Raw genomic sequence first — 27,264 nt, 5'->3', positions numbered from 1 at the left:
AACCGATCAAGTTCTGAGTAGTCTCAATCGATACCTCCGTGAAGTTGGCACCCGACTTTTACGAAATCAGATTTCAAAGTGTGTTTCTTGTAGGATTTTATCTGTAGATGATTGTAGCAAACATTATTTTGTTTGTAGTTAGAAAATAAATATGTTATCGGTTTTTAAAAAACAGTAAGAAATTATTTAATAGCTACAGCTCAAATGGCATCAGATTTCAATCTGAAATCGTTTGTAGTTGTTTGTAGTTCAAGAATTTTTGTTTATAGTTTAAAAATAAGAACGTTATCAATTTTTAAAAAACAGTTGAGAATTATTTTATAACTGCAGCACAAATGGCATCACATTTCTACATAAAATTGTTTGTAGTTGTTTGTAGTATCAAAATTTTTGTTTGTAGTTAAAAAATATGTTTATAATTAACTTTTAAATAACAACTGAGTATTAAATTACAATAAAAAAAATTACATCATATTGTCATTAAAAATCGTTTGTAGTTGTTTGTAGTGTAAAAGTTTTGTTCGTAGTTGATTGTAGTTTAAGAATTTTTGTTTGCAGTTGAAAAATAAATGTTATCGGTTTTTAAAAAACAATAAAAAATTATTTAATAGCTACAGCTTAAATGGCATCAGACTTCAATCTAATATTGTTTGTAGTTATTTGTAATTCGAAAATTTTTTTATAATTTAAAAATAAGTATATTATTGATTTTTAAAAAACATTTAAGGATTAATTTTTAACTGCAGCACAAATGTCATCACAATTTCTGTTTTTAAGCATGCTTACTTTTAACCTACAAAAAAATTCTTGAATTGCAAACAATTTCTACAATTTTATATAAAAGTATAATACCATTTGAGCTATTGTTATATAATAATTTATAACTTAAAAAAATTGAAAACATACTTCTTTTTAAACTATAAACAAAAATTCTTAAACTACAAACAACTACAAACAATTTCAGATTGAAATTTGATGCCATTTGAGCTGTAGCAATTAAATAATTTCTTACTTTTTTTTAAAAACCGATAACATATTTATTTTTTAACTACAAACAAAATAATGTTTACTACAATCATCTATAGACAAAATTATACAAGAAACACACTTTGAAATCTGATTTCGTAAAAGTCGGGTGTCAACTTCACGGAGGTTTAATCGATAGCTTGGGAACAAATTACATAATAAAAGTATTTTTATTTTTTCTCTCCGTGCCCTACGAGCGGAGATATCGCGATGCAATTCTAAATTTTCGACATTTTTGTTTTAAGAAACGTCATTGTTTTCATCATCGTTATCGCCCTCAAAAATTCTCCCTTTTTAACATTTTCGGCACAGAGTGTCGCTGGCATACATTAGTTGTATGCGATCGTGGTGTAGTACTTGTGGTGTAGTACTTCTTGACATTATGGCCACCGTGACAGGTTTTTTAACCTAATTATGCCTCAATCGTCAACAATAATAAGCAGTCCGATACTTTTTTAATCAATTCGTCCGTTTCGTCGTGTAAAACCGCGTCGATTTGATCGATCGAGTCTATTCATCAATCAATAGAAGGTCGCAGGTAAGTTATTATCGAGGACAGCACGTAGTGTATTAGTGGTGGTCGATGACGGGGAACGACGACGGCGATAACGACGACGATGACGGGGAACAACGCGCGGTGACGGCGACAGCAACGGCGGCAACGGCGGCAACGGCGGCGACGGCGGCGACGGCGGCGGTGGCGATCTAAGTGTTGACGACGAGGTGATCCCCGAGATCTCGAAAAGGCGTCTAGTATTCTATTCTAATTACGAGTAACAAAAATTTAATTTTCAAACCTAGCAAACACATAGCGTATGTGTTTAATTTAATATAACGTAATTATCTTGAACTATGTTATATATGTTAAATACATACATTACATCTTATTGTTAGCATTATATTTAGTGCTTGTTGGAAATATTTAATTTTATCATAATACTTTACAATTTCTATTGTTTTTTTTTATTATTGTTATTCTTTTGATGTTTCGTATAAAAACAGAAGATTAAAATTAAAAATTATAAAAATTGGATATTTACAGTTGTTATTCAAAGGTAGGAATAGAGAACTGTAGATTAAATTGTGGGATCGATTCTTTTAAAATTTGGTGATCCTAAAGATGTGCTACCTAACGATAATGTTGAATTTTTAATAATAAGATTTATTAATGGTTTTCGTTATAAATAATAACATAAGTATATATATATTGTGACGTGACATCCCGTTTGGCTGTCCGTCACAGGGATCGTAAGATCCGAACGAGGAGCGCACGCTGCGGCTTTACGTCCTCGGCTCGGAGATGGACGTATCGGCGCGTGCGCTTATAATTTTAATCGCAAGGACAGCGGCGTTATAAGGCGGAACCAATAAGCGCGAACCCCCGTGCGTGGGGCGAGAGATCCTACGTGCCGAATTTCCTCGCGCTATCGATCGCTTCACTGTGGATCGTCGCCCGTATCTGACACCCAGCCGAGACGACGGGAGACGACGTCACCCAGGGTCGAGCCATACCCTTGCTAGAGGACGAGCTCAGGGGAGCAGCCAGCGTCGTGGTGAGATGAACAAAATTGTTGTAAAGCCGCCGATTTCGCTGATCGGATGAGTCGCGCACGTGGTCATCGCAATTAGCGTTCATGTCCGTCGTAAGATCTTTCGCCGGAAGTGGAACACGCCTGTGATCGCGTGCTGTCCGCGTGCTCAGCCGCCGTACGCCTCATCCGATCAAGTCGCGTCTTGATTCCTTCGGTTCCGTTTATTGAGAGCGTCGCCGACACCACAGCTAAGTCGCGCTAATTGTGTAATATTTTTGTGTGTCGTCTGTAGTAGCGTTTGTATGTTTTTGCTTGGCAATCACGTATTTCCGATCGCATATTTCGTATCGAATCGCCACCCAATGTTGCGTGAACTGAGAATGCGTGTGTAGAGTTTCGAGTGTGCACGGCGTGTTGTCCGCCGCTAATTAGAATAGAATTTTGACTCTCTCCGTTCGGTGAGCTCGTACCGACGATCGCGTGGTATTTTCCGACCGCGCCCGGGTCGCGAGACCTCGTCGCAGGACCTTGTGAGTAGTGTTAGATCGCGGCCGAAATACATTGTTACTTTCTCTATTAAATTGATGTGTTAAGCTCCCTTGCTTTCCTCCCCCATCCCGCCCGCGGCGAACCACCCCCTCTGCCAATTCTGTGGCCCAGCTACCGGTTAAGAGAGCCCGTTATTGCCTGTGACGAAGTAGAGTATTTTCGCGTTTCTTTTTCCGGCATGAATCGGGAGATCGGTAACGTTTTGATCTAAGAGTGGCACACTCGCTCGTGCCTGGCGCCCAATCGTACCGTCTAATTTCGCGCATTTGATGTGAGCGACTTTGTGAACATTTTTGTTATCTAACTAGCATCGCGAGCAATTATCGTAGTTGCACCACGCTCGTGAGTGCGGTCGCAATATATATTTTAAAAGAAAGGTAAAAAAAGAGATGCCAATTTATGCGTGTACACGCACCTTATCTTTAATTTTTTTTATTTAACAGAAAAATTTTTTCATGCTAACCCATGTGGTAATTTTATTTTTAACTTTAATTTTACAAAACAAAAGTAGTACTACATTATACTTTGTATTCTCATTGAAAAATTTTTTTATTCCAACCCAAGTGGTATATATTTTCACAATCTTGCAAAGTTAAAATCATGTATTTCATTACAAACAAAATAAATATTGCTTCACACAAAACGCGTGATATCAGTACAAAATTACCTTTTCAAACAAAGGTAAAAAAAAGGTGCCAATTTATGTGTGTGCTCGCGTACCTTATCTTTAATTTTTCTTAAAAACCCAAGTGGTACTATTTTTGTATTTTAACAAAAATTTTTCCATGCTAACCTATGTGGTAATTTTACCTTTAACTTTAATTCTACAAAACAATATTAATTCTACAAAACAAACTTTCAAACTTTGGAACAATTTTTATAATAAACCGCAAAAGAGATCACAAAATAATTTATATTTTTTAATTCTACATTTTTTAATTATCTTAAATCAATTATGTTTCAAATTTTTAACACCTTTTAAATAATGATTTACAAGGATTTTCTTTCTTAAAAAAATTTTCGCACGATGGCTGAAAATACATATTCGCGTCTATTCTGTGAATAATATAACAGAGAACTATCAAACTGCTGTCACATGTTCGATGTCTTATAAGGACTTTACATTATAAATGGCAAGCAAATCGGCTTAACCTTATTCATTTAAATTAAAAAGGTCCGATTTGGAACACGGTCCGATTTACCCCACTCTCCCCTACATACCACTTGGATTGGAACAGGAAAATTTTTCAATGAGAATACAAAGTACAAAGTAGTACTATTATTGTTTTGTAGAATTAAAGTTAAAGGTAAAATTACCACATGGGTTAGCATGGAAAAATTTTTGTTAAAATACAAAAATAGTACCACTTGGGTTTTTAAGAAAAATTAAAGATAAGGTGCGCGAGCACACACATAAATTGACACCTTCTTTTTACCTTTTCTTGTTGTACATACATCTATTTCATTTGAAGGGATTACATATACCTAGACATAACAAAAATAGTATCATATTCAGGAATTTTTTCTCTGAAAGTAATAATACTATCGAAGTGGAGTTTGTTTCAATTTTTTTGTATAAAATTTTCTTAAGTGAATAATAAATTTTATTTATAAATATTTAAAATTGTAGCAGATATCGCTATTGACATTAAGTATGTTAACTACTGTCCAAGTTTGCGATACTCATTGTATCTGAAATATAAAAAAGCAATACATTCTTAAACTAGATAGATGAATCTAGTTTTTATCATGTCAATTTTTTAAAATTTACATTTGTCGCAAAATGGCGCTTATTTGAAAATAAAGCTGTGCAAATTACCTAAAAATTGATCAATTTCATGACTATAAAAGCAAAATTAAGATTTAAAAAAAAATCTATATGATTAAGACTCCATTTTTTCATGCTGAATAAATGGAAAAAGATCCGAGTCCGATCCGTTCGTTTACGAGATATTATTTTAGGTACCGATTTGAGAAACACTGTTTTGAAAAAAAAAACACGTCTAAAATCGACCGACGCTTATCGCATCCAGCGACCGTAAAAGTGCTATTTCACGTAGATATAATATCCAGATATTTACCCCTACTCTACCGAAATTATGGAGATTTATGAAAAATTATGGGAAATTATGATAAATTTCGGTAGAGTAGGGGTAAATATCTGGATATTATAGTTACGTGAAATCGCCCCTTAACATTTCTTTAAAACTTCTGTTGGTTTTTATTCCATTCCATCTATCAACTCTAAGAAAATATTCTTAAAATCTATTACAAAAAAATTCAAAAATTTAAAAATTGATTCTTTGATCCACCATAACGTATATTCATTATTTATGAAACAATAAATTGTTGATTTGATACTAATTTTTTTTTCTGTACATAACAGATTAAAATTGAAGACAAAATGTATATACAAGTCTGATCATTGTAGTTACGTGTCGTTAGCGGACTCAATGTGCATCCGGGAAGTTGAAACATGTAGTTAAAGAGTAAAAGATGTTGCGTATTGATCCCCTGAATCAAATTGCTCGGTATGTACATACATGTAACCTCTTAAGTACTAAGAGTGTACACTACGATCGCGTTCTGCATGATTTGACGTGTCAATGCACATCAGCGTACTTGATCTTTTTAAATCAAACAACGTGCGCGTTTTCAAGTGCCATGTACACACTCGGCGAATTAGAGTTTTCCTCTTTTTCCGGAAATAGACTTCCTTTCTTGGCCGATACCCCCTCGCCGCTCGGCACCCCAATGTTGCTTTCGAGTCGATGCCCTCCTGCAGCCATGCACTCTCAACTAGCGTTATTCTATAAATAAAATCGACGGCCGTTTGCCGCGACGATGTGCACCAGCCGTGTGCATACGGCGACTAAGGTCAAAATCCACAAGGTGGCGTGTCCCATTTATAAATAGATGTACGTAAATGAATAACGGCGGAATGCCCTTTCGGTGCCCTTTAAAACGCGAAAGAACAAGCGTGCGCTAACGGAGCGCCACGCGCTTCTCCCCACCTCATTGACGAGAAGCACGAAGCATCCATTCATCAGTCGCTTCGATAAGCTTGCGAAGACCGGTTCGATTGCAAATTATAATTACGCGATTAAATAATCGATATTCATACAACAATACACAATTTTCAATGATCGACCGTACAACTGTGATTCTTACGTTTCTTAATTTGTGATAGAATTTGGTTAACAGGTGAGTCAAAATTGTTTACATAACATAACAAAAGAAATGGTAGAATAATTTTAAATGCAAAGTTGTTTTGAATAATAGTTAATTCCATTTTTAGTTAAGAATTGTTGTTCTTCAGATAAAAGTACAATATTCGTTACAAAATTAATCATAAAAATCTGACCTCCCAGATAAAAAAATTCTTTTGTTTCTCGTTCTACTAATTGAAGAATAAAATAAATTTAATTAAATACAGAACATCGATCTGTACGTGAAAACACAACATTAAACGAAACGCCTTATACGTCACAGTTAGATCTTAATGTGGATATTTATTTTGTGATTTTATATACATTTTCAAGTTCACAAAACTGTGCGCCGAATAACTTTTCGGCCTTAAAACACAATTTTAAAGTAAAGTATAGCTCAAAAGAATTTAAAAATTATATGTAAAATTACACAAGAAACACTATTTCAGCAATAAAATCTAGCAATGACCGTTTAGGCTTGTCAATTACTTGTGTTTTCATGTAATAACCAAGCATTCTTATTTTAAACATTAAAAACAAAATTTTTTTGTCACTATTAAAAATGCATTTCAATAATCACTGTTAGCATTGCAAATCTGTAGTATATGTGAATGTAAATTACTCAATACATTGGCTGTTGAAATGCAACCCGAGTACTGCATTGGAATATTTCTATCTAATCACACAATTAACATACAATCAGCGTGCAATCCATAATAGCTGTAGAATAATAGAAAGCTAAAGTAACGATAAAAGTAACGATTAAATTCGTTACTGTTATAGAAAGAAAACAATAACGGCCGTTACCTCCCAAAAAAGAAACAAAGACGACGTGACAAATAACACGTTATTTTCCAACCTTGATTTAATGATGACAATTGTTTCGAATTTTATTAGCTAAAGGTTTTGTGAATCGAAACTGTCCTAACTAAATGTTACTATTGATTACTATTGATATTTTTAAATAAATTATTTTAATTATTTTTTAATTGCATTCTTTTTGCTAGTCTCGGCTTTGTAATCTTGGATAATTGTAAAGTGAATCTTGAATTTATATTTATTAATCATAGTATAATTTTTTGTTTAAAAAATGTGAAGATTTTTTGTTCTAAATTTACATTAAGATAACATCATTTAAAATTGTCTTATATTTATATTTATCCCGTTTATCAATTTCTCTCTAAAATCAAATACATTGTAAAATGGAATTCTTACACTAAAAATGCATTCTTGTAGTATTAATTAAAAATCTGGAAAATTCAACTATTACGTTCGTTTAAAAACGGATGAATCAGAAATCTTGTAAAATTATCAGATTATAGTAAAGTCTATCGAATGTTCTTATTATAAGCTCTCGAATCCTATTATAATAACCAGAAATTTTTTTTTGATTCCAATAAAACACTCAACCATATATTATAATGTTGATATAATAAAATTATTTTCAGTATATTTTAAATCCGAGTTTGTTCGTTATAGTAATCTACAAAAGAAAGTTTATTTGAATAATTAATATTAACTAATACGTTAAATGATTAATATTAACCAACACGAGTGTCGGCAGTCATTTTATGTTTTAATATCTTAACAATGTATTCGTATTGCATCCTAAAATGCGACATATATATGCCTGTTCAGTCATGTAATATCTAGAGCAGATATATATGTAACGTATTAATCGTATGAGATTATAGTTTCCGGTATATGCGTGCGACAATGAGCTTGACGTTGCGACATATGTATACCCACGCAAAACGGACTCGTGGAAACATACCGCATAAAACGGTGCGATCTTGTGATCGCTCTCACGTCCGGTGATTCGTAATAACAGGAACGCAAATCGAGACAGATCGAGAAGTGAGTGAACGAACGTGAGTGAGTCTGAGAAGGCAGAGTGAAGGGGGTTGCACGTGACTAGTGTTACATATGAGATTTAACAGTGTAACTTTACGCTGTTGGTCAGGCCTTTCCTGCCGGTCCTCGGATTTGCGGCGCGGGTCTTGGATTTCTCGCGGCAGGGAAAGGTGATTACGCTGGAGGTTTTAAATTCCGGACCAGATTGAATGCGCCCACAGACTTTCCTCTTTACGCTGTCTCAAGGACGGAATTCACGACGGTAGAACAATACTCGTCGTCGCGTCTGTGGTCGCGTGACGCCATTATATAATCGCACTCACACTCGCGACCGGAAATCGCGTCAATGTAAGATAAAGCAAAACTGATATTTCCAGGCTGGACGACATTCTTAATCCGTAATGACTCACTTAGTGATGGAGATAACGGAATAATTTCTTTTTAATTGCGTATGTAAATTTATAAACAATAATAAGTGAAATTAGATCGATAATGTGAATTACACATAATTCAAGTGAAAAAAAAGCCATCTTCCTGTCAAGGCAGATCTTTAATAACATTTTCTTAATAAATATTTGTGTAAATTTTTTTTTATTCAGTTCAGTACAGTTAATTTAATGGTACTCGTCCTCTTGGTAAATTCCGGGGATTTTTTTTTTTATTATTTCGCTCATTTACTTATTGTTAGTACTTTCGGTTATTAACATCGAGTAAAGCTTAGCCTAAAAATACGTTTTTTTTTTCTTGCAAACTGCGACAATTATTTAGCAAAGCAAAATAACGATTGCTATGGTAATTTAATAAGGATGCGAAAAAGAAAGAGAAGCAACTCGTATCATGTTATCTTGACCTAGGATCGGATCAGATATATCCCTTCCGTATAAATGCGAATTCTCTTAACATGTGTACTTGAGCAATTACGAGCAATTAAATTTTATATGCGTTGGTATACTGCGCGGTACTCTCCGTGAATATTCCCGGGTGGGAACGGGAATGATAATTATCCTCCTATCTTGTTCGGTAACGTTTTATGCGTACAAAAATACGAATAAATCAAGAAGTACGTGAAAAACTGACAAGCGAGATTTTTTTTTATATTCGAGTAGTTCAAGAAGAGAGAAATTGATCTTTTTTTTCCACGTTTAAAAATTTGTATTGCCTTTTATTTTGAATTATAATACTGATAATTCTGCTATGTATCGTACCATAGTGACGGAATTCACGAAAAAAAAAAATCACCAAGACATCCGTACGGGCCTTTCGAGTTCTTCAGACAGTACGAGAGCAAATATTTGGGAATCTGAACGAGGATGTGCCGAAAGTGCTAAGTGCTGCGCGCTCGTGCCTCATGCGTCTGTAAAATTCATTGAATGCACGCGACGCCTTCGCTGCCAGCGTTAACTTCTTCTTAAATATTCTATCACAAATTCCATTTGTCATACTGTTATTAAATATCATAGAAGCTTTATATTTAGTTGTATTATTAACAAAAAATATACGAATATATAAATAACATAAAGCAATTATTTCTAAATCTCTAAACTCGAAGAGTATTGTACTTTATGGACAAGAAATTATAATTTTAAAAGATAAATTCGATAGTCGCGTGCCGAAAAGATAACAATCGATAAAAAGAGACAAATTCAACAAGACAAAAAGCGCGGTTTGACTCCGTTCTCGACCTTGTTAAAGACACAAAGGAATTGTCGTCTGATGATCTGTTTAAAGCGTGGGACGCATACGCGTCACTGACCTACCGCACATGAACGTACGTTAAGTGAACGCGAAATAAACTCTACCAAACGATATTTCGCCTCCGCGAACTACGTAAATCTGTTTTCGTTTAATGGCACGAGATCCAAGGAGGTGGACAGAATTATGGATCGTTGACGTGATTCCAAGAAAAAAATCGATTCCGAGATTTTGAAGAAAAATGCAAGTGAATGTCGAACAAGTTGTCATAAATTAAAATTAAATGTTTAAATGGTGCAGAACGTATCTTTTCAAACAAAGTAACGAACCGTGAATTCTAAAGATAAATTTAAAAACTGCATAATCGAATGAGTGAGTGAGTGAGTGAGTGAGAGAGAGAGAGAGAGAGAGAGAGAGAGAGAGAGAGTGTGTGTGTGTGTGTGTGTGTGTGTGTGTGTGTGTGCGTGCGTGTGTGTGCGTGCGTGTGCGTGCGTGCGTGCGTACGTGCGTGCGTGTGCGTGTGTGTGCGTGTGTGTGTGTGTGTGTGTGTGTGTGTGTGTGTGCGCGCGCGCGCGCGCGCAGAAAAGTAATCAAATAAAGAAGAATATATTTAGAAAGACGTTTCTCGCGATATAGAGATTACGTCGCTCAATAGAATGCAAATTGCAGTTGTATTGCGTGCCGTAACATTAATTATTAAAGGGGCTTCTCGAAATAATTAACCGCCGATAGCGATCATTGAAACGAGAGAGCGAAATCTTCACGACCCTACGGTAATTTCTAGTTCGCATTCTTATACGGGATACAGATGCCACGAGGTGAAGAACTCTTTAATAACTTGCTTAAAATCCTGTTTACGGAACACACAGTTTTAACAATCCACGCTCTCTCTCTCTCTCTCTCTCTCTCTCTCTCTCTCTCTATATATATATATATATATATATATATATATATATATATATTATATAACAGTACGCATCAAATGTATTGTCAATACCGATCAATTAAATGCATTGTAAGCCAAGAGATGGCACAACGTTAAGTGTAACAGCAGAGTCTCGGAGCACATCGAACCTCTGCTCTCATTCTTCGGTCATCTGTTAAAGGAGCAGCACGATTGTAAGCATACTAGTAATTACAAAAGCAAAGGTACTTCCTCAGAATACCTCACACTTTTTATCAATGTAAATTAATTTCAATTTCGATTTAACTCATTTTCTATCTTTTTCTAAAATTTTCTAAAACTCTAAAAATTGGAAAACTTTTCTAATTTCAAGGAAAAGACAAAAAGTAAGTTAAGTAAAAAACAGGTTAAAGTTAACCTACACTAGAAATGAAGAAAAAATATTTTTCTAATTTCTTTCTCGTTTCATTTTTCTCTTCGTCATTTCTTCTCACACAAAGAAACGGAACTTCCGTTAATACGTGGTAGTGATTCATCTTTTCCGAATATCTCGTGATTTCTTCGTCTATCCTGCGATCTCCCTTCGCACACTTATTAACGGCTGTAGCTTGTGATGGAAACAGATTGGACGCATATGAGGCCACTCACTTTGACTTTCCTCGTGTAGCTTTCTACCCCTGGAAACGTAGCGACTGCCAGATGAAAATATCCGACAGGAAATATTCCCTCCGAATCGGGGAGAGGGTTGTTTTTTTATACTGATTGAAACCACAGTTACACAGCGGAAAACATGGAGGAACGACACCGCAGGCTAACTTTAAATCTCAGACATTAACGGAGGGGGATTCGTTAAACGCATGCACCCTTCGGTTAAAAGGACCGAATGAAAATAATTCCTCGAGGTCTTTCTTCGGACACGCCGTATACACTTCTTAATAGTAGGATAACTTCTTAATAGTAGTTTTATTTGTTCACGTTTTTATCTATTTTTCACGTTACACACAAAAAAATATCATTCACGCGATAAGAAAAGCGATTATTCAATTTTTAGTTTTTTTCTTTTAAATAACGATCACCTTTGCAAAAAACATTTTCTCAATAATAGTACTAAAATACACACACCATTTGTTTGAAAAAATTAATATTTACTTAAAATCAATCTCTGTACTTTTGTGTTCAGAAAAATAGATACTTGAATTAACATTTCTTATTTTAAATATTTCACAAGTTTATACAATATCCAAAAATTCATCAGAAGTTTATTATAAGCATCAAATTTATTCAAAATATATCTTAAATTCTAATAATTCAATATGTCAATTAAAAACATTAAAATTCGTGATTAATATATTTTAAGGCAATTATCAAGAGAATATTCTTTGTTAAAGATAACCGCTACTTACTAGAAAAAAAGGTGAGTCGAGTAATTTTTCTTGGCAGTAGTTTTCTGTGTGTGCGCAAGTATCTCCTGCTAAGAAAAGTAATTACTCGATTTATTTTTCTTCTTTTAAGTAACGACTATTTCTAATAAAATATTCTTTGATGTATCTTAAATAGTTTGTATTCACGTTTTCACAGTTTTATTTTTAATTTGTGTTTAAAGAATAGAATTCAAAAACAAAATAATATGTCGGTATGGGACCTCTTCCTCTAATTTAATTTAAATAATTTACATTGAGTTTTCTACGTGTAGGAAAAAATATTTGATATCGCAAATTTCTTAGAATATATATGAAAAAGAATACAAGTCGTTGGCACGATCTCCAACGTGCTGCATTCTACAACGATTTTCCGGAATGGTATCAAACGCTTGACTCACTTCCTACACCCAGTGGCAACCTGTCCCCTTTTTCGCGCGAGTCTCTTCCTCGTCGAACGGAGCGTGACCGGGAAGATTTCTTTTCGCGAAAAGAATACATTTCAAGGTCCGTGGATTCATGCAGGAAGCGACAGTTGGCGCGAAAGATTTTAGCATATGTCAGATCCGTGGAAGGCAACACGTGCAGCACCGCGCAGAATTGAATGAATATGCATTCCATTCATAGGAATCGCTCGAGATTCGCTGCCTGTCGAAGGAGGAAGGCACAGCTGACTCCCCCGACATTGAAATCAAGGCGCGTGATTTAGGATGTAAATGACTCCGGATGCGTATGTCCGAAAAAAACGCGATTAGAGATCATTCGAAAGATTTAAGAGAAAGGGTCTGAAAATCTTTACGAAAGAAAGTCCGTTTACCAATGTCTCATTCGCCAGACAAAAAATTTTACCTATTTGTCCGCACTCTTATATTTATTCTGCCTTCATAGAAAAAAATCTTGAATATCTCGATAAACTTCTTAGAATATATAAAAAAAGAACAGATCGTTGGCATAATCTTCAATGTGTTACAGTCTGCAATAATTTTCAGGCAAGAAATATATCGAATCATATCGAATCCTCAATCTTCTTTCTACACCCAATGAATAATTTGATATTAACAATTATCATTAGCTAGAATGTAAAACAAATGTAAGTCGCGTGCTATCGAGCAAATTTGAAACGCATTAGTGACGTGTTAATAACGCCGATACTCGAGTGCCGGGAATAATTTTTATGACTCGCGATAAGAAACGAAGTCAAGAACGCGTGCAAGGTAAAATAGTTGTTGATAACATTATTAGATAAACTTTATTAGCTAACCTTTAATTTCAACACACATTTTTCATCTTGCTCGCAAGCTAAAACAAAATCTTCCAGCGTACGAGAAGTGAAATAAAACGTTATATTAAAATTAAATCTTTTTTCAACAATTATTGTTAATTCGTTGGGAACGTGAAGAAAACAGTAATAAAGTAGTTGTAAAGAAGCTTACTGATGTGTTATTCTCAGTCGCGGTGTACTGTTTGAACATTAATATTGATTAGGCATATGCCAAGTTAGAAATTGTCGTCCTAGTCACGCACGACACCAAGCTAAATAAGTCACAGTCAATAAGTCTTACGGTTATCTAAAGAAAACAAACAAAACTTCTTAGGTATAATACGTCAAAGCATTCTAAGCGAAAGCTATTGTCTTCTAGTAGAAAGATGTAAAAAATGTAAAAACACAATATAATTTTTGTAAAAAAATGCGTTAAAATTTGTTTGAATTGTATGGTTTGCGTAGAGCAAAGCACACAATACGACTATAGGTTTTGTGGAGAAATAAACCCCCCCCCCCCCACTTAGCTCGCGAAACGAGCGAGATATAAGTTGCCAGGCGGTGTTTCGAATCACGCAAAGTTTCGCCACGCTAGCTTAGCTCTATCTCAAATGGCATCGGAAATCTTTTCTCGTGGTAAAAGATGCAAATGACTTTTTCGCCACAAGGGGACCCCGGGGTCCGGTAGAAGTTTCTTCGGGGCGCTAAGGGTCCGTCCGTTTGCCCGGTAACTCAAGCGGAATAATTACTGGGCATAGGCACACCAGTCGAGCCCTCGCCACTTTTTCATACGACTCCTTAGTGAGCAGGGATGAGCGAATTTACTCAGGGGGGAATCTTCTTTCACACAGGTGTCGGGGCGCAGAACGAAGGAACCGCATTATACGCGCGGTTGCACAAGTCGGATTTTTCGAATCTTGCTCACATTAATGATTCCTTTTCCTAGTTAATTCTTTTTTTTTTCCTGATCTTATCTATTACTTTAACTTGGTTTAAGGCAAACCTTAAGGGAAAGGCAAGTCGTCCTCGCGCTAATCTAACGTGATCGCGATTTTATCTTTTCATAAAATACTCGGAATTGTCCATTTAAAAATGTGTGTGTTACATCTCGAAGTATTACTCAAAATTTTTTAATTTTAAAATTATATATTATTTTATTATTACGTTTGAATGTCCGTGTAAAGTTCAAACATAGTTCTCATATCAGTTTAAAAGTTATTCAATCTTTCGTTTGCTATCTTGATTCTTATATAACATCACGTTTTTTAGTTGCATTATTTATTTGAAAATTTAATGAGACAGTAGCATCACGACTTAAATCAAATTTTTCACGTATATTAATAAAACTTTTAATAAATGTTTGTGCAAAAGTTTATTTTGATCTACTTGCTCGTTTGAAAGATATTTATCTAAAACTGCAGCAAAATAGGATCCTTTCGCCGCAAAAATCATTATAAACTAAGTTTTTCATTATTTTCTTCTTTACAATTTGTTTCAGGATTAAAATTCGAACATTTGCGATAAAAATTTTTTGTCTTTAATTAAAAAAAAAATAAACTTAAGAAGCCTTCAGTTTTTAAATTTCGATAACTTTTAGCACACATTGTATAGCCAAAACATTTGCGGAAGGCGATCCGTAGAAATGGTCAGATTTGTGGAAAAACAATTCATGAATTTGCACCATCTCACATATCGATACTGGCATGCAACTTTTTGGCCGAAGTTCAACAAATATTCCTTGTTTATTCGTCAGACTTGATCCCCTATAACTTTTTCAGTCATTATGTATCAACAGAGGTTGTAAAAAAAAAATTGTCACGAATACCAAAGGTCTATTAACATAAATAGTAGCCATAAATAGACTAATTAATACATCACATTTAAACTTCACGCATAAAAGTACAGTTATGCCAAACGGAAAAAAGATATTTCGATTTCTCTTCGTTTAAATGGACAATTCCGATTATTTTTTGAGCAGAAGGTACAAAATTTTATGTAAAAAAAGTAGATTATGTTTAATGTTAAAAGAGACATTTATCGCATCCTATCTATTTTCCAAGACAATATCATGTCCAAAATCGAGTCTCATTAGACATTGAGGAAGAGGTCAGTACAACACGTGCATTTCATTTGCGTAATCGAAGGCATGTTTGTAAAGTTATAACGCGAGAATTCAAGGAAAAGAGAAACAATAAGCTCATTGTCATGCGCAACAGACAGATGGTTCAATATATCCATATCTCTCAGTTGATTAAAACTCGTTAAAATTGCGCATAAAGTCAAATAATAACGGATCAATCGCATCGATTTAGATTGATTTCTTTGTATTTTTTATTTGTCCCTAGAGGGTTACATCATTTTTTTATACGTGACTTTCTTTCGAACATATCGAGAGGAGGAAAAAGAATGAATCTGATATCGTCCCTCATCTCAGCACGAGGAAAAACTCTCATTAACGGGGATAGAGTCAAGGAGCGTTGAACACGGAGACGAGTGTCGGGCATGAAAAAGTTCGATGTTCAGGTGCGGGCTCACTCGAGAGAAAAACTTATGTGCGATTTAGTTGCTCGTGTTTCCTCGGCAATCACGATGCGGAACACCGCCTTCGAAACGGTATGAAACGGCGGTTGCCTACGAGCCGTTAAAGAGGTCGTCGCCGGTCGTAGGAAGTGCCGTGCCCAAGGAAGGAGAACGTTTTTGAAGCTATGTCTCTTTCTCTGTCTTTGTACGCCGCTCACTCAGCTGTTACTTGTTTTTTTTTTTGCGTGTGAAAATTCTTTACTTGAGAATTCGCACTGTTATTATTTATTTAAAAATATTTATTTAAAAAATATTTTAGCGGTAAAAAATATCTTTTCCAACATTTCTGATCTATTAAAAACATTTGTTCAATTCGAAGAGTTCATCGAAGTGTCAATAAAAAAAATAGAAATTTAGTTGGCCGCGTATTGGCCTAAATATTTTAGTTTTTTAACCAATTTTTTTTCTCAGTATGCAAATCTATCTCTCCTTAAATTAAAAAAATTAATGCATTGCGTAGTCATAGATGATAACAATTCTCATAATTTGAGAACAAATGAAAGTAAACAGTAAAAGTAAAACATTTCGTGAATTTTGAAATATCTATAATTAATTTAATACGTAAATACATATGCGTGGTACACCAGCTTAATTGGTAATTATCTCATTTTGTTTTGATGAAAAGGTTAAAACTGCGGAAAGATCAACTGTCACGAAGCAACGCAAATTTCTCCCAGTTCCGCGTCTTATCGTGACAAGCAGCGTTTCAATAAGATACAATGAGTCAGAGAATAATCTTCGCGTTACGCTCAATCGACGTACGCTTATCGAATTCCACGAGCAGCACGTTACTCTTCTTGATTGTAAATGCGATCCGTCTGGTGCTCCTCGGAAAATCGTAACCTTGGGCCCCAAGCGCACGATAACGGCGCAACGCTGTTAATTAAAGCGCTATCATTATGGCATCGCGCGAAGTATCGGACGTGCATCAATTAAGTTCCATTCCCGCCCGGACGGTTCCACGAAAGAAGACATTAATCTAGAACGGAAATGCGCGCCCCAGGGTGACGCAATAATTCTCATAGAGCTTCTTAAAGGTAGTCCTAACGTGATCTACTTGCTAATCATATTCCTCTCCCACCTTTATCTTGCGGACGGAATAAGGTTCGCGGAACATTCGAGTCACGTTCTTTCATCGGAAAAATATCGCACTTTACTAACTAAAATGCTTGCCCAAATCCATTTTGCGATCAATGTCAAGGCAATAGAATGTGCGGTTAACGGGTTCTTTCGCGCGCATGCGTTCTATTTTGCACTGGTCACTTGCTGGCGCAAGCGAAACTATAGAAACTAGGCTAGTGAGTGAATTGCAGCCGAGATGCAGCATGCAGCTAGGACTTACCGTAGTTGCACGCGAAGTGTCACGGCCGTAGCAACGAAAAGTTTCTTCGTCCGCGATTCGGTGAGTGGCGTCAATGTTCGTTCTCTCACTTTTCCGTCATCCTGTAAATAAATAAAAAAGTGCCGTTTACATCTCAAAATATTTGGATATCAGCAATCGCGATGTAAGTTAGTTTTGAGTGATTTACGGAAAATAAAAAAGACCGAGCTGCACGCTATTATTTTTTCTCAGAAATATTTTTCAAATCATTTAAGTTAAGAGCACTGGCCGACATCATTTTGGCTTTGAAATGAATATGTTTACTCAAATCATGAAAATTTTTTATGTTACGTTATGTGAAGTAAATATGTAATGTTTACTTGTATGATGTAAATAATTTACTTGAATAGTACTAATAATATATTTGCTTGAATCACAAAAATTTTTTTCTCAGGGTACGCTCTCTTTGAAAACCGGGAATAGAAAATGAAGTAACCAAATAAACGTTCGACATGAGTTTTTACTTGCACAAAATCATTCACGTTTGTTAAGTTTTCACAAAAGAAATAGGAGCAAACGTTCTCGACTCTGGTCTCTCGCTGCTGCCCTATCTTTCGAATGCAATGATAATCGATACAGATAATCGTTCCTGTTTTCAATGCATCGGTGTTTTATCTGCGACGGGTTTATCTCTTTGGCGTAATTACAATGGATAACGTATTGTTTATCGACCGGTGCAGTTGGGATGGAGACTGTCTCGGACATGCCGCGGGAGATTAGTCGGCTGATCGGAATTGTTCTACTAATCGGAGATGAATCACGTTGCGGAATTTACAGGCCATCGAAATCGTCAAGAATATTGATGTGGCACGCGGCGCGAGACGTTGAACTTGTGAAAACGACGAATTGCAAATTTAACGCACACAGAGCAATCGGTACACGTGTTTCGATTCGCACTCCTCCGTCTCGTACGAGTAACGAATGACTTTACGCACGAGCAGGAAACGAGTGCCGGCTCGCGCGATAGACGATTTGCGCGAGTACGTGAATTTGCGATGCTGCATGCACCGATTCCCGAAAGTTCGATGACATATGGGACTCACGTGAATCACGTGATCGGTACGTGAGCTTCGCGAACGATTCATCGGCTGAGCGCGGAGACTCTCCAACGTACAAGGCTGAAGCCAACAGCCGGACTTGGCAGCCAAATTCTGAAATCCAGCGGCGTCGAATACGGGTGAGGGGGGGAAGGGGAACAGCAAAATAAAATTAATTATTTTCTAATACAAATACTTATCATTGTTGAATAATAATGGTTTCCGATGGCAAATATATTATTACACATTTTATTTATGCATTAATAATGTTTTTAAGCAATAAATATGAATACTCGTGATTCACACATATAGTAATCATATATAATAATGTCTAAAAAACAAAAGGTGGCCAAGCGCTGAAACTTTTTTTTTACAACTTTTCCAGGTGTGTTACTAATGAATTAATAAAAAATCCGCGTTTGAATTTCGCGCAATTGAAGCCGGATCGATAAGCACGTTTCCATCGGGTGTCGTACCCTCGTGCGCGCGCACAGCCACCCCATCGAGGGTTCGACACCCCCAACGAAAACGTGCTTATCGATTTAGCTTTAACTGTGCGAACTTGGCAGCCGGCCGAGACGGATGTTAAACCGAAATACGAGACGCACGTGCGAAGACCGAGATAAAAGAGCGTGTGCAATTAAAACGAAGTGCAACAGAAACGATCTCAATCGAGTGCACCCGCTCGTGTAATTAATAGCCAGATAAAGCCGAAACCTTATCAACACTTCTTTCACAGACACATCCGTGAGTAACTGCATGAAAGACGCTCCGGGAAAGTGGGTAGTGAGTAGACGAATGTACAAACAGTTTAGGCTGGACTCTCATATCTCGACGTGTGGCCACGAGAGTTTCTTTTCTTTCGTTAATTCCAGTTTCGTTAATTCCAGAGTGCGATTGTGAGCAAATTTTTACCCGAATGCTAATTCAACTTTAGTACAGTTTTTGTTATTAAAATCTGATAAATATATCTGTTTAGGCCGTGAGTATAGACTGTGATTATCGACCGAGCACGACCGTGCCAAAATCTAATTAGCTTTCTACAATAAGCTATTAATCGGTATCATAAGTCATAAGCCATAAAAATTGATCATTCACAGTCAAATGTGAAGAGAATATTCGACTGTGATTGATCAATTCCTATGTCTTATGACTTGTGATACCGACTAATAGCTTATTGTAGAAACTGTAGAAAACCTATAATAGTTAATACATATGTCTTCCGAAAGTCTCCTCCGCCAGGAGGAGAATCATACAATATCAGAGTTTCAAAATGAATTATCGGGATTAATAAAGCGGACTAAAATTTGGAAAAAGAAGTAAATTTGTAGAAAAATAAGTACTCAAAAATTAAAGTCGCTAAATCTATAAATATACTATAACTTTTTTATTCTAAATAGCAGATAAAACTTTGCTTTTTTTTTAGGATAATCACTTTGATAAGCATCTATCCAATTATTTTTTAATTTTTGAGCCGCTATATTAAATCCATCATTTAAAATTTTGAAATGTTGATATTCGGATTTAGCGGCCTCAAAAATCTAAATACTAAAATCATAATAGAAATCAAAGAAACCTTTTTCACACAGTGTTAGCACATTTTGGTCACACTGTGAATAAATTAATATAAGAAAAATATGAGTAGCACTTCAGGATTAATTATTTCTGCATACTTTCCTTTCCTGCTTTCAACTGAGACACAACCTGCTGTTAACGTAACTTCAAAAGCCTGTGTGACGTAACTTGAGATGGGCATTAAATTGACATGACGTGCAAAAGAAAAGAGATGAAGAATAAAAATGTTAGAAATAGAATTTGCAAGGCGCGATAAAATTACATCGGAAATATCATAATTAACTCGTCTACGCGGAATATTTTATTTATATTACATTTCACACATTTTCTTATGTTTTTATAAACTCCTGAATTTAATAATTTGATAGTTGAATACTAGCAAGTGCAATTAAATGAAATATATCTAGCATTTGTGTGTCTCGCGACGAATTGTTATGTGACAATCAAGACTGTGACGAAACTGAATGTGCAATCAGATATTTGTGAGTTGTGAGGAATAGTCGAATAATTAAGTGGGTCAGGGAAAAGCGTGCACCTTTATAAATCCACTACCTGTTTGATTGGCTACAGATGTATGCGCGCGGAATATGCGAAAGAGACTGGTCTTTTAGAATACAAGGCTCTCAATCGAAAATTCGAATGTACCGCATAATATTGAAGAAACGTTATAGTGATTCTCTTATATTATCTAAGATTTGGATAAAGCTACACAAGTCAAATTAAACAAGTAATTTCACGTTTTGTTAAAGCTGCGCGAGACATCGGTTTCAAAGTTCAAGTACTTCCAGTACCGCGACAGTTAAGTCTATTGAGCAGGCATACAGTGCTCCAGATAAATCGCTGTTGTCAGCTTTAGACGACCAAATAAACGGCGCGCGAAATTTATGCCGGCGATAAATCCGTAATAATTGGATCGTTGCAAAAAGTGTACGCGGCGATTCCAGATTTAAAACAAAAAGAAAAAAAAAATATATATATATCGTTGTCGGACGATTGTGATTTTCAAGTTACGCCGCGACGATATATTATGCCGAATCGGATGATCGCCAGCTCCACATGACGCCGTTCGAGTGATTTCAACAATACCCGCTCGTTTTTCTCCGTCTCTCTCTCTTTCCCTCTCGCGAGCCACCTCGCACCTCGGTTCGCGGACCGCGCCACACAGCGCCCATTTATCTTGCCGATCCGCGCGTACGTACACGTGAGTACCCGGGCCAAAATATGCCGGGAAAGGAAAGCACGTACACCCGAGTGCGTTAACCCGGCCAGCGGGGAGAGATGCATCGCGCACACTGCGTCATCCTTGTGTATTCACGTCTGCAAGTAACCTGCGAAGTTAATGCATTCGGCTGTATCACCTGCTCTCCACCGTACATCATAGTAATTACGCGAATAACGTGGAATTCATTCGTTAGTTGCCCTGAGCGAAAGCCGGGGAATCAAACCAGTTTGTGTTAACGAACGCGCGTAAAAAAAGCGCGGTGTTCCGTTGGCGATCATTAAGAACGTAAGGGCTATAAAGAGAAATCTTATCTCTGGCTCTGGTGTAACCTCGAGAGTCTATTCGATTCTTATTGGCATTAAGAGACGTCTCTACGACGATTATTAAGAGAACGCGTGCCCATTTAAAGTGGAATCTCCGGGACTCTCCAACGATGTAAACATAAATTGGGATGTTAGCGCGTAATCTTTGGTATATTATGGATATTCATATCCATAGTGCCATAAACTTCTGATTACTGCACGAATAATAAGTGAAAAATATTTAAACGGTCTACTAGGTTTGAAAAAAAAATTAAACTGTGTAGCTTTCCAAGTTGTAGCGCGCTTTTTTATCTTTTTTAATTTTTTTTTTTTTTTATAGAGATTCTCTAACTTAAAAAAGTAAAAGAAAGTCGCACAACTCCTTTTCGTTCATATATATCTTTTAATAAAGGCACTTTTGATATTGTCATCTTTAAAGTAATAAATAATAAATAAAATTTAAGCAATACAAATAATAATTTGTTATGTGAAACTATTTTTTTATAATATTGATAAATATTGATGGGAAAAAATTGAAAAAGAATTGTTTATAATGATTTAAATGTAATAATAAACCTATTGCCACACTTTAACTATTGTAACGTCAGATTTAAAAAGAAATATTCATGAATTGTGTAATTCATGAATATTTTGTACTCTTACGTAAAAGTGATATATTAAAACTTTATTTTATTAATTCTAAAATGTTTTTTAAACTTTATTCTTTCTTATATAAATATAGTTTTCCAATGTTCTTACATCTCATTTGCAATTAAATTACTTAAAACTCTTTTTCACACAAGACTTAATGCTATTTCAGAAAATTATATTTTAAGTATAAAAAAAACTGTACAATAAAAAGTTCAAAAAAAACATTTAGATATTCGTATATATTAATCATAAACTTATCTTTAAAATTTAACCACATTTTTATATTAAATGAAGATTAGAGAATATCCTTAATGCGAGAATTTTTTCATGTTTCAAGAATAAGTTGTTCAATTAGGTGAAAAATATTATAAGGCACATGTGTGTTGAGTTTCGCATCTTTAAAACGTTTTAATGAAAAATAACTAGAAAAATAACTCCGCGATATCAAAAGACTTCCAATGTGTGTAAAAATACTGTTCGACATATACATAGATAATATATTCGCAAAGCAAGTGTGCCGGAAATGTAATGCATTCCGATACATCCGTTCAATGACACAATGTGCGGCAGCACCGAAGGTCTTTTTTCTCTCTCACACGTCAAGACTCAACTCTCGATGTCTCAATGCATATCATCCTGTTTACAAAACGTGAAGTGCCATACTCGTTACTTGTCGCGTATCGGCTGAATGATTAATACCGAGTATTGTCATTATGCTGTGACGAATCCTTCTGGAAATTCAATAGCTTTACGCCGAAGGATATTATTGATTTTTTTATCCGTAATACAATAAAACTCTCTTAAAATTTATACCAAATCAGACAGGAAGGCATTGCGTCTCGAAATTCACGAAGTATAATATTAATCCTTTTGAGCACTTTATAGAAAAAATTGATATGATTCTATATAATCTTTTTACAAATACATGTCACACATTTCTAACGACATATATTTACCAATAGTAATGTATTTCTAATTAATTTAACCATTCTATTAAAGCAAATGATGAATTTTTATAAAACTACTAAAATGTTATAAAAACTTTTAAATAATTTTTTAATCATTTTTAATACTATCATAATTTTAAAAGTAATACTTTTAAACACTTAACAATTTATCGTTTTTGTCATATTAATTATATTAAAAAATTGATATATCACGGTATACAAATTTTTGTGAAAGAAAAGATAAAAATTTCATGAACAAATTTTAGAGCAAATTGTTTAATAATTTTGAACTTTTATCTTGTTAAATTTTTTGAACTTTCTATTATATTCACAATAAAAAAGTAGAAGATTTACAATTATCTATCCTCTTACGTTAATGGAATTATATAAATTATATAAATGTTAATCATTTTTTAAATTAATTTTTATTAATCTTCTAACTTTATTTATTCAACTAATCTATATTAAGGACAAAGAAATTATGATTCATACCTAAACACTATTTGTATCTACAAATTCATAAAATTAATTTTCAAAGAAACTCAAATAGCATACATTTCAGCATCAATATTGCAACATTTAAACAATGTTACAGAAACGTTGCAAAGTTGTTGCAATATTGCTGTAACGTTTTGCAATATTTTTATTAATGTAATTAAAGCTATAAAAAAATTGGTAAAAGAATTATACTTGAATTTTTTTAATAACATGGTACATGCAAATATATGAATAAATACAAAAAGCTGTAAAAAATTCAATTCTTTTTTTTTCATAAGAACTCGCTTGGTGATGGCTGAAAATAACAAAATTGAAAAGGCACGTCGAAGACTTTTTCAAGAAGACGGTGATGAAGACAATTCACAAGCAAATCAGAACGATACCAATCATTATTTTGAGGAAGAAAGGCGAATACAAGCCGAAGAGGTAAGAAACAAACAATTTTCTTTTTTTTTAAATAAGTTAAATTCTAATGATCATTAAAACTATTTTTCGTCGCAATTATGTAATTATACTTGAATAAAGTAATTCTACGCAAAATATTGCAGAGATTCGCATCGATTTACGTGATCTAAAACTGAAATGATTATTGTTGCGTAGGCCAGGAAGAAATGGGGCTTCGATTTCATACGTGGAGTTCCTGATCCACAGTCTGATCGCTTCAAATGGGTAAAACCAAATGAATCGTTTGAATCCGAGGAGATAAATGGAAATACAAATGTACAAGAAGAACGCGGAAACACGGAGAAAATAGAAAACAAGAAAGATTCTAACGTAACGATAGAAGAAAATTAAGTAATGCAAAAAATCAATTGTGATATTCGTTAATATATAATAAGCATAATTTATGATATCATGGTCTTTCAAATGTGAAAAAATAACGTAAATTTTTAAATACGTAAATTATTTATAAATTCCTAAAGGAATTTATAAGAAATTTTTATACGATTAATGGTAATAATGTTCCTTAATTACGTTTACAAAATGACTAATTTTGTAAACTGAAACTTATAAATTGACGATTCATAAATTTGTTTTAATTTTAAATTTCTAGTCACAAAAAGACACATTGTGTCAAATATGTCTTTAAGAAAAGAAACCAAAGTTAAATTTTTAATTTTAATCAATTTGTTGAGAAATTTGGAAATAAGCAATCTGAATCGTGCGTGATTTGGTCTAATTGATTTATATGATATTTTATACCATGACATGTATTTATAGAAATGAACGTGCAATATAACTTATTCTTATAATATCAATCCATATTTTATTTTGTACTTGGAAATACAAAATAATAACAGTTTAACAGAGACAAAAATCTGTTTTTTACACAGCAATACATAATATATTTCAGAGAAATTATTAAATAGTTAAATGTTTTAATATATGTGTTTTATTTATCCCTCTTTCTTCTCAATACGTCTAATAAAGAAAAGAGAATTGTTATCGCTTGAAATTACAATGCTTACTGCAACTAATTTCACGTGAGTTATGCGTGACCTAATTTGTACTACGTCAAGATGAAACGTCTGCCTCGCGACGAGTAAGCATCCTTAGCATTTGTCGCGAAGCGTCTGCGTTTAAGAGAAGAAAAGTCGATCGATAGTCTTGAATAGTACAAAGATATTTTTCTCGATAATCGAAACACAATCTTCTTATCGATCGCTAATTAAATGCTCCAGTATTCTGGAACTACGAATCGTCTATTTTTATTGCTTGCATTTTCTTCGTGGAACAATCGCTGGAACAAGAGCTGACATCACAATTTCCTCCGAAAAAATCCGGAGTACTTGCCGTGAGAAGGCGCGAGAGAGCGCGTTGCACCTGGCATCGTTTCTTTAAAGATCGTTTTTTCTTCGCGTTGCTCTGTCATGGAAGCTGCTGGCCACGACGGTACCAGCCAGAAATTGCACTTCCGTTCCGCGAATTCCCACGGAAGTGGGCACAATCGCGACGACGACAAAGGATATTACCGCACGGCGTATACCACACACATTATTCTGACCGAGCATTGAGAATCCTTCCGATAAAGAACCTTACGCGAACGAATGGCAATCGCAGGTGCCCGAAGAAACTTTCGAACATTTATATATGTTTCGCATAATGAATACTTTTCCCTTTGTAAAAAGTCGAACATTCGCAAATCGTCAACGACAGTTGACTGTAGTTTAACCGATTCCAATTTCTAAAAATAGTTTTAACGTTCCGCGACCTGACGTATGTGAACCGATTGATTTATCACCGCTCGGCATGAAACGTTCATCACGCCAGACACCAACGTGTCTCGGAGCAAAGTAGGATTATCGCATCCGCGAGACAGTACACCCATTCTCAACCTCGATCTCGATCCACCACCTTGAGCTCGATAAAAGTGATTTATCGTGGCTACATCTTTGTTCCCGTTGTCGCTAGCACGCGATGAGATAACGCGGTAGCGGCCTCAGGTAAGAGCTCCGGTTTTGATAGCGAAATGACGAAACAGGTGAGACTCTTTTGGCGGTAAACACGCGATACAGATGCGACCATGCGCCTTCCGGTCGCGCGCCTCGCCTGCGAATAAACACCAGCTTCCTTTCAAAATAATCTGGCCGACTAGTAAACACTTACACGATATCCACGCGTTATCCACGGAGTGGAAAAGGTTTGTTTTCTTTTACTAATCGCTAGTAATCATCTACGTAATGATACGTAAACATTTAAAATTATATAAATAACATTTTATCGATAGTTACATCCAATAACGCAGTAATGAATTAAACAATGTTTTCATTAATAGCTTATTTATTTGTAGTCAGATTAAAAATTTCTGTATTAAAATATTTTGGTTATTATGTTTTATTTAAATAAAATGAGAAAATTTTTATCAAGTAATTTTTCCTTACAGTTCTAGAAAATATTTATTGTTTATTTTGATATTCAAAATAATCAGGTTTTATAATCTAAAAAACAATTTAATTAAGAATATATTGACTTATTTGTAAATCATTATTTAAATGTAAAAAAATAATAATACAAAATAACATTAATTAAAATAATATGTAAATACAATGTAAAATTATGGTAATTAAGGTAATTTGTCTATTTAATTATAAGTAAATATTTTTATCTAAATAAAATATGCAAATGCTTGCACGATTTTGAGAAAATGTACTTTTTTCATAAAAAAAAAATTTATCAATATACAATAATTGTATCCAAAATTGTTAAACATAAAAAATGGAAACGTAATAAGAAAGTCGGTTAATTATAATTTTATAAGATACCTGAGCTGAATAAGACTCGCTTGAATTATTTTACTTTTTAAAAACTTTGATTAATAAAATTTTGAAAAATATATTATTAATTTGTATTATTGTTATAAAATAAATTAAGGCGTTATTCAATTTAGTACCTTATAACAAGTCAATTAGTGATTACACTTCGCTTGATAATACAAACAGCATAAATCTCTTAGTCACCAAATCTGTTGAGGAAGTTTCCGGTAACAAATATCGTCAGGAAGTAGATAGTAGAGCTTTCACTTTATTGTGGGTTACAAAGAGCGACCTGTGCAACCAGACACCTCACTGAAATGCACTCCTGCGGTATGGACAATGAATAAGAGACGGTGGTCGCTCTGCGAAACG

General features: G+C 34.6%; 1 protein-coding gene across 1 annotated transcript; it reads left to right on the top strand.

The window, feature by feature from the left end:
* The first annotated feature begins 19,324 nt into the window (after nucleotides 1-19,324).
* On the top strand, nucleotides 19,325-24,993 carry LOC105201037. The gene is made up of 3 exons (XM_039446606.1): nucleotides 19,325-19,342; nucleotides 23,917-24,064; nucleotides 24,239-24,993. Exons 2-3 carry the CDS (start codon nucleotides 23,930-23,932, stop codon nucleotides 24,431-24,433), a joined length of 330 nt encoding a protein of 109 aa, XP_039302540.1. The 5' UTR covers nucleotides 19,325-19,342; nucleotides 23,917-23,929; the 3' UTR covers nucleotides 24,434-24,993.
* Nucleotides 24,994-27,264: the final 2,271 nt, after the last annotated feature.

This window comes from Solenopsis invicta, chromosome 3, assembly GCF_016802725.1.
Source record: "Solenopsis invicta isolate M01_SB chromosome 3, UNIL_Sinv_3.0, whole genome shotgun sequence".
Taxonomy (NCBI): Eukaryota; Metazoa; Arthropoda; class Insecta; order Hymenoptera; family Formicidae; genus Solenopsis; species Solenopsis invicta.
Note: the sequence above shows the minus strand (reverse complement) of the source record. Positions and strands in the feature narration are given on the sequence as shown.